We start from the raw sequence: 13849 nt of genomic DNA on the forward strand, positions 1-13849 counted from the left end.
CCTGTATATGCTCATAGGGTATCTATAGAATACTACCCAGCTATTAAAAACAAGGAATTCCTGAAATTTGTGGACAAATGGGTTGAACTAGAAATGACCATAATGAGTGAGTTAACCCAGAAGCAGAAAGAGGCAAATGATATATACTCACTTATATTTGGATACTAATTTGATTTTTATTTAATTATATGGTGCATGTGGCGGCTCACTTGCCACAGTGCACAGGTGGAGGTCGGAGGATTGAACTCAGGTCATCAGGCCCAGTAGTAAGGTCCCTACCCACTGAAACATCTTGCTGGCTGTGGCATTGATTCTATTTATTAGATTCTAGGTTTATGTAATGAAGGTAAACTCCATCTCAAAGTTCATAGCAGGATTTCACGACACTTGTTCGTAACCACCTGACTGTGGTCTTTTGGCTCTCCATGGATAGAACGCATACGCACAACAGTTAGAACTCTCAGTTTTAGGCATCCTAAGCCCCTGAGTGCCTGAGTCATAGTGTACTGAACTAGCCGGCTCTGAGCTTTGAGACTTGGGGAGCCTATTGCTCCAGACTTTAGAAACAGAGACTGTGGCTGCTAGGGGCTGTGTTAGGGGCTTGTTGTTCTAGGCTTGTAATGACCAACGGCCCTGATAGTGTGAAACTATTAAAATTCTCACTGGCCAACAGCAGTGAGCAGTAGCAGCTGGCAGCACTTGCTGAGCATCGCAGCAGCTGTTGGGCAGAACTCCAGCATCAGGACCCTTAGCTCCCATAACAGGCATTGATTGATCCGAGGCTCTCAGGACTTTGGTCCTTGAAGCTTTGCAGTTCTTCCTACAACTGGAGTCTAGAGCTTCTCATCTATAGGGTGTCACAATCCTTATCATCCCTCCCTCTACTGCCCACCCAGGTCTTTCTCTAGGACTCTTAAGTTATCGTTCACTGACATGGCAGCCATTGCTCCCCTGTTGCTGCTGCTGTCTCTTCTACCTGTGGTCATCTCAGTCCAGTCTGTTTGATGACATAAAGGAAAAGTAGCAAGCAAAGACCTATATATCAGTCCTATATTGACACTAATTGCACTAATTGCAGCTCTTCTGCTGGGCCACCAGTGCCCCCCTGCTGTCCTGGGTGAAAATGCTTGCTGGAGATCATTGTGACTTCCACAGCAAACTGTTTGTAATAGTCACGGGTGGAAATAGTGCTCCCCACCACCACCACCATTGAGAGTGTGCTCTGTGCAGCAAGCAGTACCACTCTCTTCAGCGATCCAGGATATGTTCAGTGCAGCCCAAACGGCACGAGGGCAGTTCATGCAGCTGCCAAAGGGGCTGCTTAACTGACAGCCTTCTGCTCAAGGAAGTCAGATAACAAGATAAGGACCTGTTGAACAGCTCATTTGTGGAAGGGATTAAAAGGGTGTGTGCAGTAAAGACTTAGTGAGCACTCCGCACAGAGCTACCGGTACTTAATAGTATTTAACAGTGTTTAAGAATCGCCCCAGCACCCAGGGAAAGGCGGGTCCTCTTGATCTGTCTCACCTGGCAGCTGGAGGTAGCTAGGGTCAACTCTACTCTATGTTTTCAATGTTGCCACAATCAATTGACCACTGCTATTCTTATCCCAGAATCAGTTAGAAGGAAATGTGAAATTTAATGGAGTCGTGTTCAACTACCCGACCCGGCCCAACATCCCAGTGCTTCAGGGGCTGAGCCTCGAGGTGAAGAAGGGACAGACGCTGGCCCTGGTGGGCAGCAGTGGCTGCGGGAAGAGCACAGTGGTCCAGCTGCTCGAGCGGTTCTACGACCCCATGGCCGGGACAGTGGTGAGCACGCTTTTGTATTCAGATCATTTTAGTTTATCATTCAAATACCTGGATATTATTATTATTACTATTAACTACCTTTTCTCTCTCTCCTCATGAGAGTTGGGCGTATCCTATTCTGTCAAATCTTTTCCTGGTTTGTCATGTTTTCTGCCACTCAATTAGACATAGCTTTCAAACATAGGTGCTTCCTTCTACAAACTAAATTTGCCGTCATTATTTGGGATTAAAGGCATGTACCACCACAGGAGAGGTGGGTCGCTGTATAGAAAGAGTGAAAAAACCCAAAGTACAAGAGAAAACATACTTAGGTTCCTGGCTAGTATTTGAGAAACAATTATAAATGAGGAAAAAGGGAAAGTTATACATTTTTTGAGTTAAAAGGTCAGCCTTGATGCAACAGCACCAGGAGCTGAGATTCTGGGAAGGACAAAATATATTATCACTAAAAGGATAGTTATTCCCCCATCGCATTTAGCATGGCTTAATGTGAACCCAGCTGCCTTCGAGGTGGTCTCTTGTCTCAGTTGGTGATTTCTTAAGGGAGGAAACAATGACAGAGCTCCATGCAGAGGAAGTTCTTTACTGTAACTTTAGTGAATGGTAAACTCATTACACGAGAAAAGCATGCAGAATGATGATGATTCTATAAAAGCATCAATGTTAGCAGTGCATAATCAAAAATATAAATAAGAATCATGTCAGTTCATTATAGGAAACAGAAACCTCTCTCAAATATTTCAGGAAAATGAGATTTAATAAAAGGAGGTAGGTGCTTACTCATTGTAAGAGCAAAAGGAAGGCTCCCCATGGGGTTCAGATCTAATCACTGCAGCTGCAGTCTGGGATCAGGAAGTTTCAGGGTGTTATGACAATGTTATAGCTGTTCCAGATGTCGGAGGAACTCCCAGCCTCCACAACACCAGCAGCCTCCTCCTGCTGATTGAGAGCCCGTGTCTGCCTCCCAGATTTTACCCAGTAACTTTCACAGATGGAATCAAGCTTGCTTTCAGAAACAGGGAGTCAGGGAAGGGCTTGAGCCTTTTTGTTCCTTTCTTTTTCTTTTCTTAAGACTTCTTTCTTAAGACTTCTTTATTTATGTATTTCATGTATATGGGTAACTTTGCATGCGTGTACATCTTCACGCCAGCAGAGGGCATCAGGCACTTGTGAGCTGGTGGTTGCTGGGCATTGAACTCAGGACTTTCCGAAGAGCAGTGAGTGTTCTTAACCACTGAGCCATCTCTCTAGCCCCCACCTTTTTGTTCCTTAATATGTAAAGGTAGACACACACACACACAAATGAAAGTAAAGACTGATTAAATAATACAGTGATGTCTCAAGACAACACTTTCCAAGTGCAGTGAGGCTAGTGCAGTCTTGTTCATCACGGGAATATTCATTATCTTCTTCTCTGAATTGTACTGGAGCCTCAAAATGCCAGCCTGTGGTTCATGGCAGCCAGCCTCCTTGCAGAAGTTCCCCCCATTAATTAATGTGTCAAGGTTTGTTTTTAAGTATCAATTAGTGACCCTTAGTGACTCTGTTAGTGTTAATAGGTAATTAGGAGTAATTTCTCACTGCCAGGGAAGAAGGACTGTGCATTTGAGCATCATTTGGAAGAAGGACTGTGCATTTGAGCATCATTTGGTCTAGAACTGAAAAAGAGAAGTTGTCTTAGAAGACCACCCTGGCATCAGGAAATGGTTGACAATAAGCTTTGCAAGACCTGGGCCTGAGGTGGTGGCTTTCAAACACCAGTGTATATTGCAATGTCCGAGAAGAAAGCTAATAAGGACACAGCCACCCAAGATCACTCAAGATGGCCAGGGCCTGGGACTTTTTTTTTTTTTAAATATTCTTACATAGCTATGGTGCTAACCATAGTTTGGGAACTATGGACAGGTATATTTGAGATTGTGGACAATCCTGGAATGTCAAGTTTCAGGATTCTAAAGAGGAAAGGATCCAAGTTTGTGCAACTTGTGGGTTACATAGTTTTAGGATTTGAAAAAGATTTATTTTTAATTTATTTGTGTGTGTGTGTGTGTGTGTGTGTGTGTGTGTGTGTGTGTGTGTTTGTAGTCAAGCTTCTCTAGAGGAACAGGACCACAGAACCGATAGAATATATATATATGGAATTTTCAGAATGGTTTATAGGCTGTAGTCTAGCTAGTCCAACAATGGTTGTTTTACAATAGGAAGTCGGAGAATCCAATAGTTGTTAAGTCCATCAATGCTGGTCTTTAGTGCATGTCGGAATCCCGAAGAACTAGGCTCTAACTCCAGTAAAGGAGTGCTCTTGCCAGCAAGAGAGATTCCAAGAAGACACAGAGCAAAAGCCTCCTTCATCCATGTTCTTTCTGTAGGCTGACACCAGAAGGTGTGGCTCAGATTAAAGGTGGATCAGCCTATCTCAAAAGATTTGGATTAAATCCCTTTAATCTGCCTTTAATCTCAGCACTCAGGAGGCAGAGGCAGGCAGATTTCTTTGAGTTTGAGGCCTTCCTGGTCTACAAAGTGAGTCTAAGACAGCCAGGGTTACACAGAGAAACCCTGTCTCAAAAACCAATAAATAAATAAATACAATTTTAAAGGAGTCTTCCAACTTAAAATGATTTAATTTTAAAAATCCCTCATAGGTGCATACCACTTGGGTTTTAACTAATTCTGGGTATGGTCTTTTGTTTTTGTTTTTGTTTTTTGAAACAGGGTTTCTTTGTGTAGCCTTGAGTGTCCTGGAACTCACTCTGTAGACCAGGCTGGCCTCAAACTCATAGAGAACCACTGCCTCTGCCTCTGCGCCCAGCTGTAGGGATTGTTTTTAAAGAAAATATATCTTAGAGTTTAAAGTTGGGTACAAAGGTGAATATTTAAGTATAACTCCATAGCCTTGAGTTTTTAATGTTTATTTTTTAGTTATTTGTGTGTGTGTGTGTGTGTGCGCGCGCACATCTGTGTGAGTTTATGTACACACTGGGGGAGGGGGTCTGTGTACACAGAGACCAGAAAGTTCCTTGAAGCTGGAGTTGAAGGAGTTTGTGGAACTCCTGGCCTGTCACATGGATGCTGGGATCTGACCACTAGTCTTCACGACCAAGCAGCAAGAGCTAAGCCATCTCTCCAGTCCTTCTTTCTTAAGGACAGGGTCCTTAAGACAGGGTCTCATGTATTCCACACTGGCTCTGAGATCCTCCTGCCTCCACCTAAAGAGTGTTGAGAATACGGGCTGAGAATACAGGTACACACCATGACACTTGTTTCCTGCTGTGTTGGAGGTAGATCTAGAGCTTCGTACTGGCTGAGCGAGCCTTCTATCATCCCCAGCCCCCTGACACCATGTTTGTTGAAGTGCTATTCATAACAGCCACCTCTCTGCCTCCCACCCGGAATGCTGTTCCAGTCCCAGAATTTCCAGGTACTTGGAAATCCTAGCAGCCTAGCTTTTTTTTCTCCTTTATTAATTTATTCTGGTTACATCTCAATGGTTATCCCATCCCTTGTATCCTCCCATTCTTCCCTCCCTCCCATTTTCCCCTTATTCCCCTCCCCTATGACTGTTCCTGAGGGGGATTACCTCCCCCTGTATATGTTCATAGGGTATCAAGTCTCCTCTTGGTAACCTGCTGTCCTTCCTCTGAGTGCCACCAGGTCTCCCCCTCCAGGGGACATGGTCAAAGGTGAGGCACCAGAGTATGTGAGAAAGTCATATCCCACTCTCCACTCTACTGTGGAGAGTGTTCTGTCCATTGGCTAGATCTGGGTAGGGGTTTAAGGTTTATGGCCTGTATTGTCCTTGGCTGGTGCCTTAGTTTGAGCAGGACCCCTGAGCCCAAATCTGCCTATGAACTTGAGTCTGCTTCTGGCCTTGTCTTTCTTCTCTCTCCAGTCTATTGCCACATGCCACAATGGCTTTTGGTTTGGTTTGGTTTTTGTCCCCTTTGGATAGAGGTCACAGTGTTCACCTAAGAGTTGTGAAGATAAGTGCCAGAGTGTGTGCATTGTGCTTATCAGAGAACTTAAAATGTTGTCAGTGCTTGATATGTTTACTTTCTTTCAGAGTACGTATGCATTCAATACACATACGCAGCATTTAATCACTGCCCTAGCGAGCGGTAGCTGTAACAGGCCTTTGATAGGTCTCTACTTGGCCTTGCATCTTGTGAGCCATTTTCATGAATTCCTTGAATTCCTGGGTCTCCCATCAGACCACTGAGGTGCCTCTACCACAGAAGCTATGCTTGAATACATTTTACTTTCTGGGCTTCCAAATGTGTGTTTATTAGAGGAAGGATTATGTGGCCAATATGGGTTTAAATAGTTCCCAAACCTTGTATGTTTTACAGTTATAATTAGGGTGAAATGTACAAAGTCCTTAAGATTTACTGGCACTATTCAGACTTGCCTGTGTCTCTGTGAGATGATAATATGTGTTTGCTTCCAGGGATATAGACATAGAATACATTTCTTTAAGGCTTATTTCTTCAAATTTCCACCTGTAAATTGCATTCTTTCTAGCTGGGTGCATTGGCTTACGCCTATAATCCCAGCACTTGGGAGGCCAAGGCAGGTGGATCCTGTGGGTTTGAGGTCAGCCTGGTCTACAAATTTGAGTTCAGGACAGCCAAGACTACACAGAGAGTCCTTGTCTCAAAACAAAACAAAACAAAACAAAACAGAAACAAAAAAACAACCAAAACAAAACAAAAAGAAAACACTCTTCTCTTGGTCTCACAGGATCAGTCACATAGCTTATATAAATTCTTTGCCTGTGTGCTTGGTTTTTGTTTGTTTGTTTGTTTGTTTTTGGTTTTTCGAGACAGGGTTTCTCTGTGTAGCCTTGGCTATCCTGGACTCACTTTGTAGACCAGGCTGGTCTTGAACTCACAGCGATTCGCCTGCTTCTGCCTCCCGAGTGCTGGGATTAAAGGCGTGCGCCATCACACCTGGCTCTTGTGTGCTTGTTTTGCTACATAGTTCACACTGGCCTAGAACTTGGAATATACATAAGGATGACTTGACCTTTCAGTGTTCTACCTCGGCTGCCTTAGAGTTGGCGTAGTAGACTGGCACCCGATGCCTGTCACGTACTTTCATGCTTTTTACTCCTTCTCTTCATCCTTAAAATGTTTAGAAAGCCATGCGAGTGGATGCATAGAGTAGTTCCTATGGCAAATGGACCATCAAGGTCATGGTTTGCCTTCTATCCATGTAACTGTGCCAGCCTTACAGGTAGCAATGCATTCCTGTGGCAAAGATCTACCCTGGGTCGTGGCCCCTTTGTCCATCTCTGAAGCTAGTAGTAGCTGGCCAAGTCTTTTCGTGTCACGTGGCACATATCAGAATAGCCTGCCTCTGCCCCCCCCTTCCACAGTTAAGAACCTCAGGAGCTCATTGGCTACACCAAGGTAAGCAGGAAAGTCATGGTGTTTCAGAGTTAGCTGATTGGTAGCTCTAATTCAACATGCTACTTTAATGCCTTTTTGACAAAATATAGTCACAATTTCGAGGGATCGGGACATAGATATTTTGGATGGAAGGCTAATTTTCTGTTATCACTGCGTAAATCAAAAGCCACAGTTAAATCATGAGAAATGGGTATTTTTGCCAAAGTCTGCAGTTACGGTAGTCCTGAACAAACCTTAAAAATCCAAAGTAACCTAAGCAAAGCATCGTTCATCTCATGGCAACCCCATAGTCAGTCATGAACTATGACATAATGGTGGTGATTGTGCTAAATCTGAATCGTGCTGGTCCCGAAGCTGATCTGTGAGCCCTTGCTTTCAGGTTCTAGATGGCAAAGAAATAAAGCAACTCAATGTCCAGTGGCTCCGACAACACCTGGGCATCGTGTCCCAAGAGCCCATCCTGTTTGACTGCAGCATCGCAGAGAACATCGCCTATGGAGACAACAGCCGGGTCGTGTCCCAGGATGAGATCGTGCAGGCGGCCAAAGAGGCCAACATCCACCAGTTCATCGACTCACTGCCTGATGTAAGTCTCTCTCTAAGTTAAGATTACCAAAGGAAAATTAGCAGCTAAACATATCCACATGTATATACAGATCTGGGCCACATTTCCCTTGCCTGTCAGATCCTGTGAGTCCTTTTGAGGAAGGAGCAAAGTATTACATTCATCCAGGAACTGCCCAGGAGGAGGCCTATGGCTTCCGGGCTGGAGGCGTCACCCCTTCAGGGGCATAGTCCTCGTCTTCCAAATCTGAGTGAAGGGCCAGGAGTCCATATCTGTGTCTCCTGATTCTCCCAGAGAAGCAGACCTCACCACCTACCCCCGATCTCCATTCTGTTTCATCCATCCTGTTGTAGCTCTTCTACAAGCTTCTATCTTAAGCCCTTTGGGTTATTTAAATTTTATTGTTTTTCTTTTATGTGTGTGGGTGTTTTGTCTGCATGCATGCCTGTACACCACATTCAGGTCTGGTGTCCACAAAAGGCAGAAGAAGACATCAGACATCGTGGTCCTGGAGTTACAGACAGTTGTGAGCTACCATGTATTTGCTGGAAATTGACATGGATACTCTGGAAGAGCTTAACCACTGAGCCATCTTTCCAGCAAATAAGATACCTCCTTCCATTGTCACTAGTTGAGTTACATACGGCAGGAGATGCCCTCTATAAAATAAGATTTACTAGCCTACAACCAGCCAGGAAGGCTGAGGCCTCGTGGGAAAGGATGGCGAGGTCAAGTGGCCCTAACTCTTCCCAAGTTATCTCTTGTCATGTGGGCCCTCCACAGATAACTGCTCTTCCTGAACACATGACCTGGGAGGAGGTTTGTTCCCTTCCTCTTCTCAGTGTGGTGCAGCCACAGGGATTGACTTTTGAGGCTGAAATACTCAAAAGTACAAGCCTCAGACCCCTTTATTAATCAGATTCACTGCATGTTGAGGCCTGAATCCTCACCTTAGAAGTTGTTAGAAATGCAGATTCTTCAATCTCTTCTGAAGGAAAACAAACCAAACAAAATAACCTGTCCGGTCAAGGACAGCAATTTGTAATTTAATGCCCAGGTGAGAGTGATACAGAATAGAAAACACAGTAGGGTAACTGTCTCTCCCACAGGACCTGCTTTTCTGGACTCCTGATCCATTACTCTGTCAGAAGCCCTGTGGTCTAAGTATCTGCTTTGGGGTGGTTAGTCCTAGACTCAGCCTTACTCTGTCATAGCTAGTGTCCTTCTCCTCCTTACAGAGTTAACAGCACCATCTTCTCTGCTTCCCAAGGATCACTGATCAGGGAGGTCTGCTAGCCTTGCGCTCACCTTGGGCAGGACCCATCAGAGCGCTGGATTCTGGGGCAACAGTAGATCCAGAGAGCCTGTCCCAAACATCTTTCCATCCTCACCAGAGCCCCTCTTCTCCACAAATTCAAACCTTGTTCTGCCCACCGTAGAACTGGAATTGCCAAATAAAGTAAATAAAAATGGTGCCCTTATATAGAGCATGGATTTTACGGTCAAAGTCACAAGAACCAGCTCTGTGTGTGTGATTGATTCTAGCCTGCCACAGGCCTACAAATACATGTGCTGTCACGTCCTCCTCTGCTTCCTGATGTTACGCAATCTCGTAGCCCATGTCTTGGACACTGTATATAATAGTTTGTGACGGTTCTCTGCTGTGGAGTATGGCAGGGGAGTGGTTTTGCAAAGTTCTAGGCTTGGATAAAGAAGGATCTTTTGTAAGCTTAGTGGGCTTCCTCAGTGTGTTAAAATCATTTAAAAGTTAGAGATAATTTAATAAGAACACACAAAGAAATCTAATACCCTAAGGATTTAAAATCATGCAGAGGGTATCACCTGCTGGTGACAGGATGGTTCTGTTATTGTGAGCAGCTATTCAAATCATTTCCTTTCTTCCTGTCAATCTTTGTTACAAATACAATGGAACCAGGAGATGGAAGATAATGGAATTGCCATATTCATTTTTTATTTAAATACATTTTTATTGAAAAATAAAATAATTCATATTACATCTCATTTGCTATCCCATCCCATGCATCCTCCCATTCCTCCCTCCCTCCTGCTTTCACCCCATTCCCCTTCCCTATGACTGTGACTGAGGGGGACCTCCTCCCCCTGAATATGATGCTAGGGTATCAAGTCTCTTCTTGGTAGTCTGCTATCCTTCCTCTGAGTGCCATCGGGCCTCCCCATCAAGAGGACATGGCCAAATATGGGGCACCAGAGTTCCTGTGAAAGTCAGTCCCCAGTCTCCACTTAACTGTGGAGAATGTTCTGTCCCTTGCCTAGATCTGGGTAGGGGTTTGATAATGACTACATGTATTGTCCTTGGTTGGTGCCTTAGATCGAACAGAACCCCTGGGCCCAGATCTGCCCATCATAATGTTCTTCTTGTAGGTTTTAGGAACCTCTGGATCCATCTATTTCCCTATCTCCTATATTTTTCTCACCTAGAGTCCCAATAGGATGTCCTCACCTCTATCCCACTTTCCTGGTAAGTGAAGACTTTCATGAGACCTGCCCCTTGGGCTAGTGTCCACTTATAAGTGAGTATATACCATTTGAGTCTCTCTGCTTCTGGGTTAGTTCACTCATTATGATCATTTCTAGTTCAATCCATTTGTCCACAACGTAAACAGAGAAAGTTGGGCTTGTTTATAGTAAAGTATATAATTTGGGGGCTCAAATATCTGTTTTCAAAAAGAAAGATTAAACCTACCAATTAGAGCTTTTTCCTGATTTGTCTAGCTTTCCGTGAACACGTCTTTAGCCTCTGAAACTAAATTTACCTAATTATCCGATCTATTGTGATCAGACTGTGTTTGCACTTTGCCAGCTGCTCTATTTTCATAACAACCAAGTTCTGTTCACAGAAATACAACACCAGAGTAGGAGACAAAGGAACTCAGCTGTCGGGTGGGCAGAAGCAGCGCATCGCCATCGCCCGCGCCCTTGTCAGACAGCCTCGTATTTTGCTTCTGGATGAAGCAACATCCGCTCTGGATACGGAAAGCGAAAAGGTAAGGATTTATGTGGGGTTCTACCTCTGTCTTAGTAGAGAACGCTGCTCCAGACAGCTGGCTGTTGGTGATGCTGGCTCCCAGTGGAGTTTAAACATGTCTGCAGCTGGGACATAGGGGACCTTTAGTGGTAAGAGGCAGATTAGTCATGGGCCCTTCTTGTTCCATGGTGCTCTGCCTACAAGCCGCTTGTGGCAGCCGTCTGCTCCTGCAGGCAGCATCTCTGCAGCAGCCCATGAAGGGCTGAAGGGGAGACGAGGCTGGAGCCTGGTGGTGACCTTCCAGCCTGAGAAAGGTTAAGAGTTGAGCTATCTGAAAGGCAGATAGATAGTCAACAGATGTTTTCTACCTGCTGTGGTGGCTTTGGCTTCTGCTCCAATTTCCTGAATGCACTGTAGAGCTGAGGGCCGCCTCTGGGGACGTTGTGTGGCAAGGCACCTGAGCATTTTTACATGGTTGGATGGACTAGCTATACCGCCCTTATCTCAATATTAGTTGTCTCCCATCTCAGAACTAATCTAAAGTTATTCACTTTTTTTCTGATGTCATAGATTCCCTCAGTCTCTATACTTTATGTTATAGTTCATTTATACCACTGTTGACAGTGTTTTACATGTTTGTACAAAATAATGGATTTTATTATATTTTATATATTTTATCATTAATTTGCTCATATTTACCTCCAACTACCTTCCTCCATCTATCATCCCACCAAATAGCTTCCTTTGTACTTTCACACTAGATACGTGTGTGTGTGTGTGTGTGTGTATGTGTGTGTGTGTGTAAAACATATAGTAGTTGTTACACCTAGAAAGAAAACATGTGACATTTTGTCTTTTTTAACACCTCGGTGTCTTCTGTAATTTCCCTCTTCTCTCTGTGGCCCTTTACAACCACCACATAATCTCCCTTCTACTTTTATATCACATATGCATTTAAATATAAATTCTGCATATGAGGAAAACACGTGACACTGGTTTTCTTTGAGTCTGCCTTATTCTTTTAACATGATATGTCCAATTCCTCTTACCTTCAAATGGCAAGTTTTAATTCTCCCTTTTGGCCAAATAAAACTCCATTGTGTGTATGGTCCACATTTTCTTTATTTATTCATCTTTCATGTGCGTCTAACCTGGGTCCGTATGGTAGCTGTTATAAACAGTGTGTAAGCGCAGATATGCAAATATCTCTGGTATTGTGACTTAGAACCTTCGGCTACATACCCAGGCTCAGGTGCAGCTGATTATATTTCTGTCTGTTTTGAGGATCTTTCACACCAAACTCCATAGTAGACTTTCCACATCCACATCAGCCATGCATAAAGGGTCTCCTTTCTCCTCCCCCCTGCCAGCACATGATGCCCTTTGTTTTCTTGAGGTCAGTCATTCTGACTTCAATCAGATGATAGAATCAGCATGGTTTCCATTTGCCTTTTCTGACAACACAATTCAAGAAGGACATCGTAGATAAATTCTGGGTCTGGTTACGGAGGGACATCTGCAGGAAGAAGACTGCCCGTTTTTACCGTTAACTCTTTTGTGTGATTGTGAAACAGGTTGTCCAGGAGGCCCTGGACAAAGCCAGGGAAGGCCGCACCTGCATCGTGATTGCGCACCGCCTGTCCACCATCCAGAACGCAGACTTGATCGTGGTGATTGAGAACGGCAAGATCAAGGAGCACGGCACCCACCAGCAGCTGCTGGCACAGAAAGGCATCTATTTCTCAATGATCCAGGCTGGAGCAAAGCGCTTGTGAGCTGTGACTATTTGAGGTGCTAGATATTTTTAGTATTGGTGTTTAAATACAGCTCTTAACCAAAGTTAAAAGGTGAGCACCTTTAAAGATAATTTCATCAAGATGAGAAAGAACTTTCAGAGACTTTGCAATTAAATGAACTGAAAGCGGGGGGAAAAAACATCATTAAATGGGGGCAGCGCTTTTAATTGCAGTATGTGATTTTAAAAAATTTGCAATTTTGTCTCAATTTTTAATTTCCACCACACTTTGTTAAATAATTACATTTTTTTGGTTGTGAGCCTAGCCCTTAATGACTGGACCTTCTTTCCAGCCCTGTTAAATAATTATAAAGACTGTAAAAAGTACTGAACTATTCCCTAAGTGCCTATAAAACTAAATTTTCAAATAACTGGAGTTGTCTTGTCTGTCGTGTGTATGAATTTATATACTCTTTTAAATAGAGTGTTGTGAATAATGTCAGCTTTCAGAAAAGTGGATTTAAGACTCAGTGTTTAGTGGGATGGTTAAGTAAATTAAGTAATTCCTGTTGGTGGTGTCTTCTCACAGGGAGCCTCACAAAGTCACCTGTTTCACTGCTTCTTGGGCTTGTGTGCTGATTTTTACATTGCCGTTACTGGTGGCTCTCAAACTCAGCGCACAGAGAAGTAGGCAGCTGTGGGAAGTGGAGTGAGGTACAGTTATAAAGTATGCATTATAAATAGCTTTTCAATGATTCCAGTAATTAAGTTTATAACTTTAGTTACTCTCTGATAACACTGTTTCCAGTAATTGCTGTCTTCCAAAGCTGACCCTTCCTGATCGGAGATGTTTAAAATGTGCCATGATTTTCAGTCCATCATGATACAAACATGAAAGCAAGAAAACATCACAAAAAGCTTAACCCTAAAACTGTAAATGCAAGTGAGAATCACAAGCGCTGAAGCCATATCTATTAGAGGTGATTGGTATCTTCAATATATAAAGTCCTCATACAAAGAAAGAAATCTATGAGCAAATGATATGATTGAGTCATTCCCAACAAGAAGTACATGGCAAAAAATGCATACAATTTCAATAATTTAAAAAAGTGCAAGTTAAACCTGGTCTACAGAGCAAGTTCCAGGACAGCTAGAGCTATACAGATAAACCTTGTTTCAAAAAAACAAACAAAAAACCCAAACCAAACCAAAACACAAACAAAAAAACAAAAAAACAAACCAAAACAAAAAACCCCAAAAACCTAAAAAAGAAAAAGGTGGGGAAAAAAAAGCTGACTTGCTTCGTAACTTCCAGATAAATTT

At 43.4% G+C, this 13849-nt stretch overlaps 1 protein-coding gene across 1 annotated transcript in view; it reads left to right on the plus strand.

Annotated features, from left to right (window-relative positions):
• LOC311599508 (ATP-dependent translocase ABCB1) overlaps window positions 1-12957 on the plus strand; it is a 66846-nt gene extending 53889 nt beyond the window's left edge. The window contains exons 25-28 of the mRNA XM_084785429.1: window positions 1614-1811; window positions 7599-7805; window positions 10664-10810; window positions 12366-12957. Coding sequence (XP_084641555.1) covers window positions 1614-1811; window positions 7599-7805; window positions 10664-10810; window positions 12366-12566 — 753 coding nt within the window. The 3' untranslated portion in view covers window positions 12567-12957. The remainder of the gene's footprint in view (window positions 1-1613; window positions 1812-7598; window positions 7806-10663; window positions 10811-12365) is intronic.
• The last annotated feature ends 892 nt before the right edge of the window (window positions 12958-13849 follow it).

Source organism: Acomys minous (assembly GCF_964271855.1).
Source record: "Acomys minous genome assembly, chromosome: 6".
NCBI lineage: Eukaryota > Metazoa > Chordata > Mammalia > Rodentia > Muridae > Acomys > Acomys minous.